The sequence below is a fragment of the Labrus bergylta genome, chromosome 6 (assembly GCF_963930695.1).
Source record: "Labrus bergylta chromosome 6, fLabBer1.1, whole genome shotgun sequence".
Lineage (NCBI taxonomy): Eukaryota > Metazoa > Chordata > Actinopteri > Labriformes > Labridae > Labrus > Labrus bergylta.
The window spans coordinates 441,081-462,207 of record NC_089200.1 but is presented as its reverse complement, the minus strand read 5'-3'; the positions used below and the strand labels follow the sequence as shown (position 1 = coordinate 462,207).

At 45.5% G+C, this 21,127-nt stretch overlaps 1 protein-coding gene across 10 annotated transcripts; it reads right to left on the bottom strand.

The window, feature by feature from the left end:
• Positions 1–495: 495 nt before the first annotated feature.
• On the bottom strand, positions 496–19,486 carry LOC110002831 (polypyrimidine tract-binding protein 1). Of its 10 annotated transcripts, none has more exons than XM_020658492.3 (15): positions 19,367–19,485; positions 15,546–15,576; positions 12,281–12,341; positions 11,906–12,078; positions 9,895–10,041; positions 9,665–9,793; positions 9,419–9,529; positions 7,549–7,726; positions 7,325–7,402; positions 6,691–6,833; positions 6,247–6,280; positions 5,068–5,160; positions 4,577–4,793; positions 4,410–4,487; positions 496–2,754 (listed from the first exon to the last, which is right to left on the bottom strand). In XM_020658492.3, the coding sequence occupies exons 1-15, from the start codon at positions 19,372–19,374 to the stop codon at positions 2,622–2,624; spliced, it is 1,614 nt and encodes a 537-aa protein (XP_020514148.1). In that variant the 5' UTR covers positions 19,375–19,485; the 3' UTR covers positions 496–2,621. The 10 variants fall into 10 exon arrangements, with proteins under 10 accessions (XP_020514148.1, XP_020514151.1, XP_020514152.1 ...); XM_020658495.3 differs by lacking the exon at positions 19,367–19,485 and adding an exon at positions 19,252–19,365; XM_020658496.3 differs by lacking the exon at positions 19,367–19,485 and adding an exon at positions 19,269–19,351.
• Positions 19,487–21,127: the final 1,641 nt, after the last annotated feature.

Below are 21,127 nucleotides of genomic sequence, written 5' to 3'. Positions count from 1 at the left end.
TGAGCGCCTGCTGCTGGAACATGTTACCTTTTATTTATTAATGTTGTTTAACTTTAACTCTTTTTTAAGCATCTTCTTTTTGTGTCTCTATTTCCCCTCTCTTGTTTCTCTCTCTCTGTTTGAAAGGTAAATAAAAAAACCAGCATGTTCAAATCTTCAGAGAATGTCGTTAGTGTTCGTCTGTGACACGAGGACGAGAACCCTGAGGGACTCCGACTTATTGGGGGGGGGGGGGGGGGGGGGGTAACATCCTGCAGTTCCTGGAGTGTCCACTAGAGGCTGGCTGAAGAAGCACAGGAAGTCACATACACACCCATTCTAAAAAGCCTGTTTTTACAGCAGAGATGAACATGTTTACAGCCTGGTTCAAACACCTTTAATATCAAATGTTTTTGAAAATTGTTGGTGAAAAGTTTTCTGACACGTTGTGATTTGACCTTCAGGGCCACCGTATCTCCCCGCCGGAGGTTCAGAGACAGACGAGTGCAGTCTTCAGAGTTTTAGATAAAAAGTGATTTAATCTGTTTTGTTTTTTTTTCTTTGTGACACAAACAGTGTAAGGCTCAGAACAGTCGCACACACGAGTCAAAATATACACGTCATCAGATTAAAAAACCCACCAATCAGCTCTCAGACACACAACTGTGGTATAAAACACCTATGTACACTTCATCACCCCTCCCCCACACGCTGCTCACTCACTGGTCCCACTCCCGCCTCACCTGTCCCACCTGAACGTCTGTGATGCATTCAAGTCACCCGGGAAAAAACATGTTTAAACACCAGACTTTTGATGGTTTATTCACCTACAAACCAAAACACAGACGTCTGAAAATAAACTGAAGTATTAATGAGAGGTCACCTGGGAGAGGACACCTGGGGGAGGACACCTGAGGGAGGACACCTGGGAGAGGTCGACTGGGAGACGACCTCCGGGAGAGGTCACCTGCTCACGTCATGTGTTCAGCAGGAGCTGGAGGTCAGACTGTCAGGTAGGAGTATCTGAAGAAGTGATTTCATGGTGGACAATAAACGCCCCGCGTCTGTGATCGAGCAGGAAGAGAAACAGCTGGCAGAGGACGTCCTGAGAATTGTCCCGCCTTAATTAATTCAGAATCTGACAAAGTTTCACCGTCAGAGGAAAGTCTCAGACTGTAAACGTGTGTGTGTGGGGGGGAAATCACAGAGTCCGGACTTTAACACCCGTTTGGTCTTAAATTAAAAAAAGAAGCTCGGCCTGTTGGTGCCCTTTAGTCAGGTTAGGTTTTAAAATCTCCCAGGTGTCTTGAATGCATCACGATTGTAAACCGGTGGGGTCAGACAGGGAGAGGTCGCCTCGTTGAACGTCAGAGCAGCTGGAATGTCGACGTAATAACTTTAAGACAGAAAACAAACAAACCAGGAGGTTTTGGTTCCTGACGGAGCGCCTCCTCCGTCGAATGTCTCGGAGCGAAGAGGAATGAACGCCGACCTGAAGGCACGCCACTTTACACCTGGTTATGCAAATGAGTCACAGAGTCGCGGCGTCCGTCTGTATCCAGTGGCGCGGTCGAGCCTGGAGCAGCTCTCCGTCTCGGCGTGTTTGAGACCTGAGGCAGGCGCTTTGTTTGCATCTAAAAGGCCGTTTTTGGTTTCAGCTGTAGTGGATCACAAACGTATAAATAAAAACCGTTCAGGGATGCGACAGACGAGACGAGCCAACAGCAGGGTTCACGAGTCCAACAGAAACACGACAGAAACAGATTGTAAAAAGGTGGCGAGCGGAGGGAAGAACCACCGAGCACGCACACGCACACACACACGAAAATCCAACAAATCAAAAGTCCAGGAATGATTAAAATATTGCTACAATATTTGATTTGAATAAAACATGATTGCATACGTAGAAATAAAAGGAATTAAAAAGGAATAAAAGACAGACCCAGGACACCCGGTAACAGCAGTACGAAACACCGACAGCAACACCAAGAAAACACAGAAAACAGGAATATATCTGACATACAGACCGACAGTAAACCGTCTACAGAGGCATGATGGGAGATTTGTTTCTACATGTCAGACGGGAGGAATAAGGCACAGGGATTATCTGAAGGCTGGAGTAACAGAGTCCGGACTCAGATCTGCCAGTCTGAGCTAGATCCAGGAGTTCACAAACCTCCTCTATTGGAGTCCATATTTAAGACGGGAGCGTGGCGCCAAAGGGAAACGTTAAACGAGGAATATCAGGACCAAAGAACCAAGAGAGGAAAGACAGAACTCCGAGGGGAAATCACGATTTTGCAAAGATCTGGAGTTCCCGAGTGACAAAGCTACAAGGCTGGCTTTAACTCCAAACCTCTGGGATCAAAGTCAAAAGGCAAGAGCGGCTAAAAAGGTAACGGCTTCATGGCGAGAACACGATGACAGTCGGAGAACTCTGGATTCTTCCAGAAATCATGACAAACTCAGAACACTGACTTTCTTCCTCGTAATGACCCCTCCCCCTCCTCTCTTTGAGGACAACAAACCCTTAATGAGTTTAAAATAATAATTTAAGATCACACCAGACTTCATAGGGTTTCTGCAGACGGGGCCTTGGAATGACTGGAGTGTAGTGGACCCCATCAAGTCCCACCAGAGGCTCAGATGGAGGACTTGGAGAAGGAGACTCGCAGGTGGTGGTTTTCTCCCAGGTCGTGGTTGTGGAACTCGATGAGGGACTCGATGGCCTCTTCCACCGAACCCATCTGGATCAGGGCCATCTTGTGGTCCTTCCTAAAAGAGAGACCAACAGGAGCTCATCAGATCCTACACAAGTCCACAAAGTCCTGATTTAGTTCAATAAAGAGAGAAGGTTTGGGACCAGGGCAGGGAAATAAAGACTCTAGAACAGGGTAAGCAGAGATCCTCTGGGACAAGCAAAGAAATTCTGGGGCAAGGGGCACCTTGGCTTCTACGCCTGAACAAAGACTTTGTGGAAAAGCCAATCCTTAAGGGCAGGAAGAAGGTTTCAGGATATGACGAGGACAGGGTTAAACTCTTAGAAAGGGTTAGTACAGGGGGGCTCGATAAGGACCCTTTATCCCAACAAATTCCTAAGGGAAAAGTCCTATTCAGAGCGTCATGTAAAGACAGAAGACCTCGGGGTATGCACACAGACTTTAGGGTAAGAACAGGGGTTTCGGGGGCAAGTTAAAGGTGTAAGAACTTGGCCAGCCTGTTTTGGAAAAATAAAGGCTTCTGTCCACTGAGGGCAGGAAGGGTTGAGAAACATAAACAGTTGGGGGGAAATAACAGATCCTTCAATGTTAGAATCCTGGATAAAGGCTTTTGGATAGGACAGAGCGATACGTCTGGAACTAAAAGGAGAAGGGCAAAGGATCTGGTAAAGAATAAGGGCATCTCGCTCTGGGGCAAGAGTGAAGGCTTTAGGGACTGGACTAAATCTTTAGAGCAGGGGTGACACAGGGACCTCAGGGCAGGGATTGAACATTAAGGGTAATGGTGGGGTATTGTTGTATGGGTTAGGGCATCAGGTGGAGTGATGGAGCTTCAGGATAGGGATCAAGGCTTTGCCACACATCATGAATTCAAATCTTTCGGGAAGGGCAATGAACCCAGGGATCGGTTAAAGTGTCAGCACAAGGACAAGACCTTTCAGATTAATAAAAAGAATAAAGGACAGGGACAAAGCTATGGCCGTAAGAGGAAGGGATAGAAGAAAATGTAGAGGCTTTTGGACACAGCAATGGGAAATTCAGGGAATTTAAGGGTAATGATGAACATTTCAGGACAAGGACAAGAGAGGACTAGAGGCTGGAGGGGAAGGGTCAAGCTTTGGGGAAGGATCATGATTTAGGACTAAATTGTCAGGGCAGGGCTTGTACAAGACCTTCAGAACAAGCATAAGAACATCAGGAGAATGAGAGTGTATTGCTGTGCAGGCATAAGGGTGAGCAAGGCAGCGTTAGGTTCAGGATTGAAGTTTCAGGACACAGCATAATTTGAAATCGTCACAGCAGGGCAAGGACACCAATCTCAACGCACCAGTAAGGACAACAGGACAACAGAACTGAAAACGTCACAAAGACTTTAGACTGATGTTCAAGGATAAAAATGAAGAGTTCAAAGAAAAGGAGGGGTGGATAAGAATAATTAAAGGTCTTGAGAGAGAGCACAGGCATTGGGCATGGAGAGAGAGGTAATGGGCAACGAGGACATCAAATCAAGAACAAAGACGAGGGACCAGAGGTGAAGGGTTCAAGGAAACGACTAGGAGACAATCAAGTATTTGGATCAAGAAATGGAATTTCAGGGCACGGAGAAAGGATGACAGCATAAGGACAGCGGGTGTTACTTAGTAAGAAGGAGCAGTTAAATTAATAAATCATGAATCACAAGAGAGCAGAGACAGTTAATGGGTGACTCACTGGAAGAACTTGAAGGCCTTCACTTCAGCTCCTGAGCTGGAAAACAGCATCCTGAGGTCTTCTTCAACCACAGACGGGCTACGGGTGGAGAGGGGTTCAGCATTAAAATCACACCAACCACATTATCTTTCACATGTCTTGTGGTCTGACCCCGTCACAGGACTTACGGGATGTTGGAGAGATGTAAGGTGGCTGAAGGAGGAAAGATGTTGGAGTAGTTCTTGGAGCCGGGTTTCTTGAAGCGGTGTAGGGGGGAGTTGCTGTAGTCTTTGGTCAGGCCCTGGTCCTCGTGGCCTTCACGGGGCAGCTGCACGCTCGTGTGTTTAGACAGCGTGATGCGCAGAGACTTCCCGTGAAGTTGCTGGCCGCTCAGATGGCTCATGGCTGCAAATCAGACAGGTGACAATCACGGCTCAGGTTTCTGACAACTTCGCTTTACTTAAAAGACACTTGCACTCTGAAGGCCTCAAATACACATGGCGCTGTTTTCCGGACAGAAAAGCGCTAGCTGTACGCTCGGAGCGCATGAAGCGTTTGTGCGCACGTGCGTCCCTTCTCTACAACAACATTGTGTACACAAGGCTACAGTATGACCCACACACTGAGTATGAGCAGGAGGTTATCAGCAGAGACACACTGAGCATGTGCAGAAGGTTACCTAGCTGAGCCTGCGTGCTGTCCGACATCTGAACCAGAGCGTTCTCCTTCTTGTTGAACAGAATCTTCACTCTCATCACGTCTCCATAAACACCTTCACACACACAGGCAGAAATAAAAAATAAAACACAAGTTTAAGTTTCTGTAAAAGTGGGCGTGGTTTAAAGACAAGGACCTGCACGGTTTGAACTCTCCAGAGGTCTGTGAGTGAAGCTGATCTGACCCTCTGATGTCTTCTACATGGGCAGATTTAACTTGTTCAATGTTTTAACCTAAAACCTGGAGGTGGAGGGAGGAGCAGCAGCGGCTCTGCTCATTTTTTAAGTTAAATTTAGAGGACATGAATTTCTGAACGTTGTAATGAAGTGCAGCAAGGAAATTAAGGCAAAGGGGTCAGAGAAAACTCTGAGTGGGAGCTATGAATTATGGGAGTGTTGACTGAAAATAAGAGTGTCTGATTCATTATGAGGACATGCAAACAGAAAGGAACCCAGCATGCAAACAAAAACTCAAGTTACAACGAGACAATAAATGCAGCTTTGCAGAGTTTTAAATATTATTATTGCTTATATAACGTAACAAACCTGCACCAACACAAAGATAAGGGCATGTTTTTATAAACTATTTATCAGTGAAGCTGGCTACACACTGGACCATTTTGGGCGCGATTTGCCTCCACAACAATCAGGGGGGCGTGGCCAGATTAGAGGCTCGTCGTACCAGATTATGTGTCCAGATAATCCTCGTGTGTTATTTTTCTACACTGAGCCTCCCTGATCTGGAATCATGAATATCAAACGTGTTTGGTATTCATGATTTCAGATCGGCGGCTGCTGACAGGATATCTGCAGCAGCCAATGAGAGCGAGCACAGCGGGGAGCGTCTTCTCAACTAGGATCTCACATGTTTTGAGGAGCTCTAAAACTTATTCAAACCGGTTGATGAAGACGAGGATGTGTGACCTTTAAACAACCTTTTAGAGGTCACACCTGCTCACAAACATCAACGGTGCGTCTCTGAGGAAAAGCTGCAAATATTGAGAATAAAACTCAAATCAACACAAATCTAAATCAGAAGACACTCGTTTGTTTTCATTTAACCAAAAAAAAAAACAAACAAACAGGAACTTGTCATCAGAACAACAGGTGATATTTTCAAAATAAGACGAGTGACAACATACCGAAGAGAATAAAGAGGCAGTGGGGCGTAACTCTCTTTAAAGACAGCAGAGAAGGCAGTGGAGGGACAGGACAGGTAAAGGTGGGAGGGCAGGACAGGTGGAGGGGTCCGAGGCGTTTCCATGGCAACAAATTAAAAGGGAAACAAAAACACAACAAAGAAGACAGGTGATGGGTCAATCAGAGGGTTAATCACCTTTGGAGAGGAGGGGGTCAGATAACGAGGAGAACATGTTCACACATGACTGGACAGGTGTGTGTGTGGACAGGTGTGGGTGTGGACAGGTGTGGGTGTTTTAACAGGTGTGAGTGTATGCAGAGAAGTCTCTTAACAAAAACAGGTTTAATGGTTAACTTCTTGTTCTAATCTGGGAATCATATTTGCCTAGGTGAACAGGTGGACAGGTGAACAGAGTGGCTGCAGGGACTCGGGGTGAAGGACCCACCTCGGGGTTGAGGTTGCTGATCAGCAGGACGCAGACTCCAGCAGGAAGCGGGGGGAACCCCAGCCTGGTGGCGCCGGGGAAAGACAGAGAGGCCAGGCCTCCGGGCAGGGAGGGGATGCTCAGGCCTGGATAGGGGAGGGAAACTGGGAGAGTTGAAACGGGTGAACATCTGAGCTGCAGGACACACGACTGACCATCACTGATGACATCACAACCACGACTACCTTCACCGTGTCAGGATGATGTAACATTGTGTAATAAGAGCACACGTGTGGTAATGTTGTTAGAGTATCTGTGACGCCGTTATCAGGCTAAACACTCCATGCTTTTAAGATGTAGTATGATGACTACTGCCTACAAATAATACATAAAATAATAAAGGCCAGCAAATATATTTTTTACAATTTCTCAATTTCCTGATCTGATGACATGATGGAATCTATGACTTAAATCTGTTAATGATTAAACAGAACAAAATGCCTTCTCAATTAAATGTACTGTAACAGATGTGTACTGTACTGACTAAAAACACTAAACTTCCTGTTGTGTTAAAGTCTCTCTCTCTCTCTCAGCCTCCACAGACACACCTGCAGCTGTTCAGCTGACTGGCTGGACCTCAGCAGGTGAGACTCACCTGCAGGTTGGAGTGCGAAGGCTGGTGGGAAGGCATGAGTGGCTCCGCCGTAGGGAGAAGCTGAGATGATACCTGGAGCTGCAGAGAGGACACAACACCTGAGTTACTCTAATAATATAATAATAATAATAATAACAATAACAATAAGGGTATGTGTATGAAATGTTAACACGCCAGCGTCATGTCACCCTCTGTGTGTTTGTGTGTGTGTGTGTGTGTCTCACTGAAGGCGGTGGCCATGGCCGGGTGCTCCATGGCGGGCTGGCTGTCTCCAGAGGGCAGGTCCGGTCTGGTGAAGTCCCGGCTCTTCTCGTTGTTGTATTTGACGTTGAGCGTGGTGAGTTTGGAGAAGCTGATCCTCAGAGTGCAGCAGCCGTTATAGATGTTCTGTCCGTCCAGAGACTGAAAGAGGGCCGCAGCGGATCAGAGCTGAGAGAGCGCACACCGCCTCCTACACTCACCATACCACAGATTTAAACACGGTCCTGATATTGGGTCATTTTTTGGTTTTGCTAAACTTGCAGCCAAACTCGTGCACTCTGGAGGTGTATCCATAGTGATGGGCGATATGACGATCTTAGATTGTGAAGGACTTTAATGTGCTGACGATCTGCCAAAACAGGTCTGCTGCAATTTATACTCCTACACAGACACGTCTCCCTCTCTTTTGCTGCGCAGCGGTGAAAACGAAAACGAAACTTAAAAGTAAAGTCCGCAAAAACAACTCCATGATATTTCCACTGATATTTTTCCAAACTGACACGGCATGAGCAACAGTTAACTTACCCGCATAGTTTGAGCCAGAGAGACGTTAACAGTCAGAGTCCCGCCCCCTCTACGAATTAAAGTCTTCTGTCAGTAAAAGTTACTTTGATCATGTGCCACAGAATGAACACATTCTGTATTATGTTTGATTATATATAAACTAAACTAAAGTTAGTCCAATGATGTCATAAAAAACAACAAAGTCTGCAGAGCCTGTATGAAGCTCCAGCTGGAGGAACTCTGCAGGGCTAAAACAGAACAGAAACACAAGAACTCGAAGTCTACATGTTTTTAAATGAATGCATCACTGTGTGAAAATGTTCCTGATGAACATAAAAAGAGGACACATAACTAAATCATCATTTCAAAAGTGGTGAGGAAAACCTTCAAATTGTTCATAAATATTGATCAAATTGAGTGAAAGACATTTCTGTTGCTAAAGATGTTCTGGGTGAGAGACCTCCAGACCTCCTACAAAGATGTTTTTTAAATAGATTAAACTTGTCTGCACAGTTTTTGTGCATTTAAAAACATTATACAGGGAAATAAGTTTGGTCAAACTAGTCAGTAACTTACAAATTTGTCTAAAGATCAGTATGAAAAAAATAGTAATCAGGATTTTTCCAAAATAAAATCGTGATATGATATTTTTCCCATATCGCCCACCTCTATGTATCCATACTGAAATCTTTCCAATATTTTAGTACAACTAAGACAGTGTATTTGTACAGTTTAGTCTGTGCAGGAGTGTCTTATGAAACAGGTTTTTAAAGCTTCCACACCATGATTCTCTAACTCTAATATGTGTCTCTGGTCCGTCTACAAACCCCCCAATGATGAGAAAACTCCATCCTCTCCGTCTTCTGCCTGCTCCACTTTTCAGAAAATGTGTGCTCAAACAGGCCGTTTGGAGATTTTCCCTTCATGACATCACAAAGGGCAGTAGCCCCTCCCCCAGGTGGGTGACACTCCCACAGCTAGGTGTTTGTTCTGCCCTCTGAGTCTGCCTTCTCACCGTAAACATTAGGACATGGAGCGAGAAAGACTGAGACACCCAAGCCCTTCCAGAGAGGGGGCGTGGTCAGACACAGCTCATTTACATATTTAAAGGTACAGACACAGAAACAGCCTGTTCTGAGCAGGGCTGAAATAGAGGAGTTTATAGACATGATCAAATACAGGATCAGAGTGGATTTAGAACAAGAAACTTCACACACATGTTGAAGAGGAGCTCTGACACTTATTTACACTGAAGAGGAGGAGGAGGATATGTGACCTTTAAGACATGTGGTATCCAAAGGTATCGAACACTCTGCCGACCTTACTCACCAGTTTAGCAGAATGAGCGGACACTCCGTCAGGATACTGCAGCAGAGCCTGAAACTGACTGTTCTTAGTGAAGACGATGATCCTCAGCACCGTGCCGAACTTTGAGAAAATCTGAGGATGACACAAGAGACAGACCGAATACACAATTAAAGAACATTCTCTTTGTGCATTTCTCTGTGAGACGTCCAAAACGATGTCATGATTATGAAGCCAGAGCTAGCAGCTGGGCAGGTTGTCTGTCGTTACCTGGCAGAGGGCGTCCAGGGTGACGGGGTAAACCAGGTTCTCCACCACCACCCTTAGCACCGAGCTCGGAGCCACCACCGCCGTGTCCATGTGAGGCGTGCTGAGGGCCCGAAGAGCCGCCTGTGCCCTCTGAGAGACAGAGGCTGAGATTAACAGATGCTTTCATTGTGTGGGTGCTGGAAAGATGCTAACAGATGCTAACAGATGCTACGAGCCCAGAGTGAGGTTACCTCCTGGTTGGGCGAGTTGTCGGTCTTCAGCTCTTTGTGGTTGGAGAACTGGACGTAGACCGGGTGGTGTCTGATGATGGGCATCATTGTGGAGTAATAACCCACCATGTTCTGAGCCGCTTCCTCAGAGTTCATCTCTAAGAAGGCCTGAAGGGAACCACAGAGAAATGAACGTGGATGTTTACTTCAGGAACCACAGGTACAGGTAGAGTAGTGTACCTGAGTACAGGTAGTGTAGTAAACACAGCTAGTGTAGTAAACACAGGTACAGGTAGAGTAGTGTACCTGAGTACAGGTAGTGTAGTAAACACAGCTAGTGTAGTAAACACAGGTACAGGTAGAGTAGTGTACCTGAGTACAGGTAGTGTAGTAAACACAGCTAGTGTAGTAAACACAGGTACAGGTACAGTAGTGTACCGGAGTACAGGTAGTGTAGTAAACACAGGTACAGGTAGAGTAGTGTACCTGAGTACAGGTAGTGTAGTAAACACAGGTACAGGTAGAGTAGTGTACCTGAGTACAGGTAGTGTAGTAAACACAGCTAGTGTAGTAAACACAGGTACAGGTAGAGTAGTGTACCTGAGTACAGGTAGTGTAGTAAACACAGCTAGTGTAGTAAACACAGGTACAGGTAGAGTAGTGTACCGGAGTACAGGTAGTGTAGTAAACACAGGTACAGGTAGAGTAGTGTACCGGAGTACAGGTAGTGTAGTAAACACAGCTAGTGTAGTAAACACAGGTACAGGTAGTGTAGTATACCCGAGCACAGGTAGTGTAGTAAACACAGGTAGTACAGGTAGTGTAGTATACTTGAGTACAGGTAGTGTAGTAAACACAGGTAGTACAGGTAGTGTAGTATACTTGAGTACAGGTAGTGTAGTATACCTGAGTACAGGTAGTGTAGTAAACACAGGTAGTACAGGTAGTGTAGTAAACACAGGTAGTAAGGGTAGTGTAGTAAACACAGGTAGTACAGGTAGTGTAGTAAACACAGGTAGTACAGGTAGTGTAGTAAACACAGGTAGTACAGGTAGTGTAGTAAACACAGGTAGAACAGGTAGTGTAGTAAACACAGGTAGTACAGGTAGTGTAGTAAACACAGGTAGTACAGGTAGTGTAGTAAACACAGGTAGTACAGGTAGTGTAGTAAACACAGGTAGAACAGGTAGTGTAGTAAACACAGGTAGTACAGGTAGTGTAGTAAACACAGGTAGAACAGGTAGTGTAGTAAACACAGGTAGAACAGGTCGTGTAGTAAACACAGGTAGTACAGGTAGTGTAGTAAACACAGGTAGAACAGGTAGTGTAGTAAACACAGGTAGTACAGGTAGTGTAGTAAACACAGGTAGTACAGGTAGTGTAGTAAACACAGGTAGAACAGGTCGTGTAGTAAACACAGGTAGTACAGGTAGTGTAGTAAACACAGGTAGTACAGGTAGTGTAGTAAACACAGGTAGAACAGGTAGTGTAGTAAACACAGGTAGTACAGGTAGTGTAGTAAACACAGGTAGTACAGGTAGTGTAGTAAACACAGGTAGTACAGGTAGTGTAGTAAACACAGGTAGAACAGGTCGTGTAGTAAACACAGGTAGTACAGGTAGTGTAGTAAACACAGGTAGTACAGGTAGTGTAGTAAACACAGGTAGAACAGGTAGTGTAGTAAACACAGGTAGTACAGGTAGTGTAGTAAACACAGGTAGAACAGGTAGTGTAGTAAACACAGGTAGAACAGGTCGTGTAGTAAACACAGGTAGAACAGGTAGTGTAGTAAACACAGGTAGAACAGGGAGTGTAGTAAACACAGGTAGAACAGGTCGTGTAGTAAACACAGGTAGAACAGGTCGTGTAGTAAACACAGGTAGTACAGGTAGTGTAGTAAACACAGGTAGAACAGGTAGTGTAGTAAACACAGGTAGTACAGGTAGTGTAGTAAACACAGGTAGAACAGGTCGTGTAGTAAACACAGGTAGAACAGGTAGTGTAGTAAACACAGGTAGAACAGGTAGTGTACCTGGTTCTTGGCTTTGAGCATGAGCAGGTTGGTGATGTCTCCAAAGGGCAGCCCGAGGCTGATCACCTCGGCCTCCGTGATGTCGTTTGGGAGTTTGCGGATGTGGATGACCCTGGACGGCGAGCCGGGACCTCTTATGTCACCTTTGAACTTCTTACTGTCGTTGCCATTGGCTACAGAGGAAAGGAGACGAGGAGTCAGACAGGTTGAGCTTAAACAATGTGAAACAGTCGCTCCTTTCACACAGCTTTTCTCTCAAAAGTGCCGTAACTCAGAATTCAGACATGACTACAGAGTGGAGCTCTGTGATTTAGGACAGCCTGAGTCCTCTGAAGCAGACATCGTGATTTTATGAACGACAGAAACATTTCTGACCTGTGGTGCTCATGATATACGGGCCGTTGGAGACGCTGGGGAAAAGCTCGTCAGATCCTCTCTGAAACATAAAAAAAAGAAATCACCTTAGGGTTTCGTCATCACACGGCTGTCTAAAATACTCATCTCTGATTGGACAATTACACGAAACAACAGTCTGATATTCCAACAAAAAAAACAAACAAACACGTCTTTCTGATCCATTTTTCTTCCCGTCTGGAGGTCGATTATTCTGTAACTTTTACTCTCTCTTTGTATTTTAGTTGATTTATTTCTATATCTACTTTTGTCTTCATGTCTGGTTGTTCTGTGTGAAGCACTTTGAATCACCTTGTGGCTCAAATGTGCTGTAAATTAAAGGCTGTAAATAAAATTGCCTTGCCACCAGAGGGCGCTGTTCACGCCCCATTAGAAGAAGTAGTACATTGTTGTTGAACATGCTACAAACACACAGGCTGAAACACACACACACACACGTACAAACAGGATCCTGAGGACACACTAACAGAAAGACGACAGAGTGAGGGGGGCTGCACACAGCAAGCGCTCCTGGGCACTCGGGGGTTTGGTGGCGTGTTCTAGGGCCCCTCAGGAAGTGACCCAGCACCTCTCCAGCTACCAGACCAACTTCCAGACTTTAGTCCGAACTAGGACTTGAGCCGTTCAGGCATGCAAACGGATACAGACATCATCTGTGCCCTCCCCCCTGCCCGCCCCTGCAGGCCTGGGGGGGTGGATTCCTGTGCTGTAGAGCTCAATGAGAACCAGATGTAATGAAAACAGGCTGAGCCTCACTTCTCACTGCAGCGTTAAACTCGTCCTCCTCACAATGAAAGCGCTGCACTAATCTGAGCACTTCCTGTTACTGCGTCACAATAAAAGTCTCCTGCTGCACAGATCGACCCCAACTGGATCTCTGAGGCTCGGACGTATTCAATAATGACAATCAAGCGTTTTATGACACGTTGCATCATAGTCTCAGGATGCCATTTTTAACACGCTTGTTCCTGCCCACTGCATGTCTCATCTTCCCCCTCCATCACAGACACCGCTAACTGTTTAATTCACCTGTCAGCACATAGCGACCTTTGTTAGGGTGCGGTCTCACTGGCCGTACTGCGCACAAGCACGCTTCAACCCTAAAGTCCAGTTAGTTTGACCAGTGTGACCGCTCCGCGTACACTTCATGCACGAACACGCAGGTACACAACGCTGACAGCCTTCATTCTGGAGAAATCCAGAGTTTCATGTCTGTATCTGATTAACATGACTCAATATAAGACACAGAGTATCTGTCATGTTCTCTGTGTTGTTCTCCGATGTGCGGTCTCTCTCTCTAACTGAAGTGTGGTGCTTTGTATCGACGAGCCGTTGACCGAAATCACAACCCTCAGAGACTCGTCAACAAACGGCTCGCAGTGAGACGAAATATGTTTTTTGGGAAACGGGAAACAATCGCTGGTGCTCGCGCCGCGTGCTTATAGGACACGCTGTTATTAAAGTTAATTCAGAGGAAATGTTTTTTCTGCTTTAGGATATTTTTATTTATTTGGTGATTTGTTACTATAAACAAAAATAACGTGTTCAGCAACACTTTCTCATGCACCAAAAGAACTAGTTAACCAGCTGTCCAGTGGGTAATTGTCATGTTGCCATGGTATCGAACAACCTGCAGTGAAGTTGTCTGGCGCTTTACTGACGATGATTCATGGAGCTGCTCTCCTGTCATATGTGAATATCTCCTGACTTTGTGTCGTGGGTCTCAGTGCTCCCTCAGTTGTGTCTGACAGGCTGCAGAGTGAGAGGAACCCGAGCAGGTTTCTGTGTGTGAACAAAAGCAGCTCAGATCTTCTTTCTACTCCCAACATGAATAATCGAACAGAAACCTGAGTCCTGATCCCGGTCCTGTCCCTGGATCTGAACCTGCTGCTTGACAGCTGCTGACCTGCAGACCCTCCACCTGCTTCCACCTGCCTCAGTCTGCAGAAAGGACAAAACAACCCCCCAACCAAACACCTGCCTCAGTCTGCAGAGGGGACAAAACAACCCCCCAACCAAACACCTGCCTCAGTCTGCAGAGGGGACAAAACAACCCCCCAACCAAACACCTGCCTCAGTCTGCAGAGGGGACAAAACCCCCCAACCAAACACCTGCCTCAGTCTGCAGAGGGGACAAAACCCCCCCAAACCAAACACCTGCCTCAGTCTGCAGAGGGGACAAAACCCCCCCAAACCAAACATGTTGAGGGGACATGATATGAGTCTATTAAAATCAAATGATACCGGCTTGTTTGTTTGTTTTTGTCTTCACTGGATCGAACAGCTGAAGAGAGATAGGAAATGCCAGGAGGAGAGAGCGGCAGGATAACGTGCAGCAAGGGGCCCGAACCCAGAGCCGCTACGACAAGACTCACATTGGACGCAGGAATGTTACGTAACCACCAGGCTATTGGCGCTCCCAAACCTGTTTGTTACAACATCAGAAGAAGTCCTGGCGCCCAATATTGGGTCATTTCTTCTTTCAAAAATTGAAGACAAACTCTGGAAACACACATGGTCCGATTTCAGACGGGCTTTTTGAGACACACAAAGGATTCTGAAGTCCATCTCGATCCTGCATCATTAGACGAGCAGTGTAACAAATCGATCTCTGGTCAGCTACAAGTTCCTGTCCATGGACATGTGTTAATTACGTTCTTCTCCGCAGTGAGATCCGTTTGAAGGAGGGCTCACGTCCCGCTGTGTGTCTATTATCCGTTATTATGTTCCGTCTCGTGTTTGGTAAGCACGGCAGAGTCGCCGTCGCGCAAGTTGATTCTGCCTGAGATGTAAACAAACAGCGCTGTTGCTGCACGTCTCCAGATGTTGCTCCCCCACGATCCGCCACAGAGATTTCACATCTGTGGCTTTGAATGTGTGATTTTGACCTTTTTCTTCTTCTCTTGCTAATTCTCAGACATGCGCGGTGAGAATAGTTTTACCCAAAGCAGGAAGAAAACGATTGGATCAAGCCCTCCCCTCCCTCTCGTTTTAATGACCGGAGCGAATCAGCCTCTATCGACTGACGAGTTAACGTGAAGTATTTTATGTTCATCAGACTTTTATTCTGATTATTTGTGTGTGATGTTAAATTATGAGATTGTTGTCAGACCTGAGTAGGACCTGTGGGACACACAACACAAGCAGCCTGAGAGACAAAGCAAGCACAGGAAGAGGAGCAGGAGGAGGCCATGCAGGAAGAGGGGGAGGAAGCAGAGGTGCCTACCTTAGTACCAACTGTTATATCGAGGTGGACACTGTGAAGAGAAGACAGGGTGTTAGCAGCAGCAGGGAGAGAAACTAAAAACAAAAACAAGCAAAATAAAGTGAAATGAGGTTAAAGAGATGCTGCCTGAGCAGACGAGTGCAGGGGGGAAAACACCCAGCAGAGAGGAGGCCCAGAACACAGAGGAGCTGCACAGGTACGACTGTCACTGTCGATTAGAAACATACACACGTCGTGATGCGTTCAGTGTCATCATGTAAAGAGCTGAGAGGGGATTAAACTCCTTTTAACACGTTTCCATGGAGACCAGCAGCCTCTCCTGGTCCTGTATCAGTTTAATCACTGCAGCTCACAGTGTGAAGTCAGATTGTGTAATAAGTCAACATGAAGTCTGAATGGTACAAACACAGGTGTTCACCTCTCCTTCACACCTGTCTCATGAAGCATGTTTTTAAAGAGTACTTTTTGATTCTATCAATCATTAAGATAACATTTGACAACCTCAGGAGCAACAAACAATGTGATGCTACAAGCTAACTAAAAAGCGCTAGCCCGCTAACACAACAATGGAGGCCACAGGTGGTTGCAGCTCAAGCCGAGGACAATTTTATCCGCTGCTTGCGCTCGCCTCCTTTGTGAAAATGCGAGGGCGGGGGCATTGGACGTGTGTGGCTGGAGGACAGCGGAGGCTTCAGTATGGCGGAGGTGTGGCCGCCCCATGGACATCCTTGGAGGTCGTTCTTATTTGTTGAATTTATTGGCGAGCTACACTGTGTCTCTCCGTGATGATGTCACGCTATCACATAGCTGATGCAGCTTTCACTCTGTGTTAAACTCTGCTTACCAAGTAAGGGTAGGGTCCACTGTGAAACCCCAAGGAAGATCAGGAACTGAACCCAACCGGACCGCTTGTTGGAAAAGGCCCTTACATGCAATGTGAAGCTACAAGCTAACTAAAGAGCGCTGACATTAGCCTGCTGACACAACAACACACACAGATTGAGATTTTGCAGATGATGTAACGTTGTTCGTCTCATCAGCTGATCTGATGAAATTATTGGATGTAAAGTTTGTGGAGGATCTTTTGGGGAAAAAAATGTCCCTGAACTGATGTTGGAGACAAACACACGTCTAGGACACGCACGCACGCACGAAGGTGGAAGCTGTCACTGATAAGTTCTCCATAGCGTGCAGCAGTAGAGAGGTTCCATAAGCATGTGATGACCCGTGTTTAAAGAGTGTATTGTTCTGGTGCACGCCTGTTACACATTTACTTAAATACATTTTATTTTCTTCTGAGACTAATGATCTGGTTTTTTTTGTACACTGTCCCTGATTCAAATAAACTAAGAAACTAAACTGCAGACCCATAACATAAGAAAATGAGCACACGGTAGCCGTATGTGTCACCTGTGGAAATGAAACATGCTGCAGCCTTGTTGGATGTGGAGCGTGAGACGCTGCAGAGAAAAGGCTGAAACAAAGAGAAACCGGCTGGTCAGGCTGACGTGACTGTACAGACAGTGAAGAGGACCCTCGGGGCGAGAATGAGCCCTGACAAAGCACAAATATTCACAGCAGGAACTCTGACGTCTCACAGTCTGCAGCTCCTCAATGAGGCCCACGTTACAACGCCAACACAGGACTTTATTATCCTCTGCTGATTAAATACACACAGGACACGGGCCTGCTGTCTGCAGAGCTGCGAACACGCTCACTGAATCCTGCTCATCGATAAAAAGAAGAGTTCAGGCCCCGTGGTCACATGGGGGGTTTTAGGAAAGCGCTGGCTGTGCTTGCATGAAGCATTTGTACGCTAAAAAGAAAAGTGCTACATGTCCGTCGTGTTTCTATGACAACAGTCTGCTGACAACGGCCGCTGTATGACCAACACAGCTGTTACTCTTTACTGCATGTTTTTTTTATTTTAGCTCAATTTTAACCTATCAGACACGGAGCGAAGAGGATGAGATACGAACTGTAGGACAAAGAAACTACATTTGGGAAAAAAATGGCGGTGACGTTAATAGCACGGTGACATCAACAGCGCGGTGACGTCAACAACTCCTTTCTGAAACGTTGAATGATTTTCAACTCGAGCGGCACAAAAAAAGGCGCTTAGAAAACCTGAGAAAAGGTCAAAGGTACATGGGCACATCTGTGTACATCACTTTCTTCTAAAGTGTGGAAACTACACGTCCCATAATCCTTTGCAAATGATACCTCTTCTTAAGTGGTTGTTTTAGTGTTTATACTGTTAATGCAGGTGTTGTTATACCTTGTAGTTTGTGTTGTTGAATATATAAATCACATTCACTGCAGCATAACAACGTTATTAGCACATGTTAGCTAACCAACAGCTAGCAAAACTATCCGAGTGGCGGGAAACATCGCCATGGTAACAGCAAGCTCCAGCAACACCATGACCCTGGGTAGTGTAGTTCTTTGTGTTGATATCAGAGGAAGTCGTGTCTCCTACAGGTAGCTCGTGCTCAGTCTACCTGTGATGGTTATGACGTCATGACTGATAATAATAACATCCAGTATGGAGAACAGGACAAATGTGCTCAAGACACAACCAATCAGAGGAGAGAGAGACTCAACCAATCAGAGGAGAGAGAGACTCAACCAATCAGAGGAGAGAGAGACTCAACCAATCAGAGGAGAGAGAGACACAACCAATCAGAGGAGAGAGAGACTCAACCAATCAGCGAACAGGAGAGAGAGACTCAACCAATCAGCGAACAGGAGAGAGAGACACAACCAATCAACGAACAGGAGAGAGAGACTCAACCAATCAACGAACAGGAGAGAGAGACTCAACCAATCAACGAACAGGAGAGAGAGACACAACCAATCAACGAACAGGAGAGAGAGACACAACCAATCAGCGAACAGGAGAGAGAGACTCAACCAATCAGAGGAGAGAGAGACACAACCAATCAACGAACAGGAGAGAGAGACACAACCAATCAGAGGAGAGAGAGACACAACCAATCAACGAACAGGAGAGAGACACAACCAATCAGAGGAGAGAGAGACTCAACCAATCAGCGAACAGGAGAGAGAGACTCAACCAATCAGCGAACAGGAGAGAGACACAACCAATCAGCGAACAGGAGAGAGACACAACCAATCAGAGGAGAGAGAGACACAACCAATCAACGAACAGGAGAGAGAGACTCAACCAATCAGCGAACAGGAGAGAGAAACTCAACCAATCAGCGAACAGGAGAGAGAAACTCAACCAATCAGCGAACAGGAGAGAGCCAATCAGATCGATTAAAAACACCAATAAATAAATAAATAATAAAAAACACTGTTTAGCTCTATTGTACTGGGTTTTCTTTGTCGGCCTTAAAAACGTGTTATTTCTGTTTTAATCTTGAATTAGTATTGACTCGTGTTGTTGTAGGCTGAGCACTGTTTTTATAAAGGTTTCCTCATTATGAACTGACGCGATTAAAAGCAGATTATTAGAAGCTTTACGGTCCGTATGTCTGCTCTTTAGCTTTCTGTGAAATAAACACGTCTCCTCAGGTGGACGAGGCCACGGGAAATCCGTTTTCTGACCGGGGTTTGGCGTGGAGGTGTGCCCGCACTGATCGGCCCTCTTTGATGCTAACGGCTAACCTGGCTAGCTCAGCTTCCTGCTACAAACAGAACTTTCCCGCCCGCTGCGCAGACACTAAAAACACTTCTTTACCTGTGGAGTCAGCTCACCTGACGCCATGTTCGGGTGAGCGCTCTGAAAAGGAGGTAAAACAGCCGCAGAATGAGCTTTAATGTGAGTGTTGATGTGAGTCGATGGGATAACTCACCCGTCCATTGCACAACACGGAACTACGGAGCAACAGGTTCCAGCCAGCGGCCAGCAGGACACCCCGACCACCGCCGCTGGAAGCGGACAAAATGGCACCCTGCTCCGGCGAGGAGCCCCTCTGATTGGACGGGCAGCGCGATATGTGGGCGTTCCTCACTGGAGCGGGGTTCTGATTGGCCGGTTGGATAAGAAGCTACAACAACAAAAGGCTCGAGATTCCAGCGAGCGTTGGTTGTCTTTGAGGGAGAAAAAGCGGACTAATGTTTCTACCCGGGTTAGTTAGTGGGCGTTGTCCCGACTATACAGTGGCACGTTTACATGTCGGAGCCGCATGTGAGGGGAGACAAACCCAGTGCTGCAGTTTTTAACTTTAATAATTTAATAAATGCGCTAACATAGAATCTATCCAGCCACACGAGTGTAAAAAAAACAAAAAAAAAGTCCAAATGTACGGTGGCTCGGACGTGCAAACAAAAAGTACCAAGTGTGAAACACATTTGCAAAGTTTGAGACAAATTTACATTTTTGAAAACAAATGTCGTCCTCCTCCTCCATCAGTATGGTTTGATCTTTACTGGTAACACTTCAAAGTTTAAAGGTCTGGTATCATGACGACCCCAAAGCGTGCACGCTGCAGAGATGTGCTGCACTGAAGAAGAAAGCTCCAGCTCCATCCAAGAGAAGGAGATGTGGATTAACACTCTACTCTCTCGACAGCTGCAGTCACTTTACACACCAAGATTATCACTCACACTCGGAGCAAATTAAACTTTAGGTTTTATATTTGGACTTCTCAAAGTGTTTTTACACCACAGGTCACACCTACACATCTTATTAATCCATTCACACACATTCACACTTCAACTCCCTTAAAGGATGAGAATACTCGACAGGTGTGTGTGTGTGTGTGTGTGTGTGTGTGTGTGTGTGTGTGATTGGACAGTGTCGAGTGTCATGTTGATGAATAATTTGTCCACACGCCGCTCTTCAGGAGATTACTTTGTGTGTAGGAACATGATCCAACTGCTCACAGATGAATAATTTAACACACACACACACACACACACACACACACACACACACACACACACACACACTCACACATGGGCATTGTGGTTGACCATCGTTGGTCCTTTTTAGCCTCGTTCCCACAAAGCGGTCCGGTTCAGTTCGGTACGGTAAACATTTATTGGTATTTTCTAGGAGCGGCAAACGTAAACACCTTTTACCCCGTTCAGTTTATATTGTGACCGTTTACACATGACCATGATGTTTTTGGGGGTTTAGTACAACAGTGACTTTAAATTTACAACTTCTGGTTGGCAAAAACTATTTAAATGCACACATACACATACATGCACACACAGTGACACAATATAAAACAATAAAGTCGATTTATTTTCTTTAATTTGTTTGTTTTTTAATAAAAAATTAAGACATATTTTTTAGATATCGGATTATTACCGTTGTTATAATATAATTATTGATAAATACTATTTCTACTACTGAATAATAAAATAATAAATATTTTGATTAATCAAGATTATTATTGTTTTATTATTTGTTATTATATGCTTCGGCAATATTATGCCAATAAAGTTTTCTGAATTAAATTTATATATTTATTAATTAAACATAAAAGATTCACAAGCTGGACAACAAAGAAACTGCAGTATGCTCCTTTAAATAATATGTAGTTCATTATCTGACCAGTAGGAGGCAGTGTTGGACTTCTGTTCGTTTCATCTGCCGGTTACAG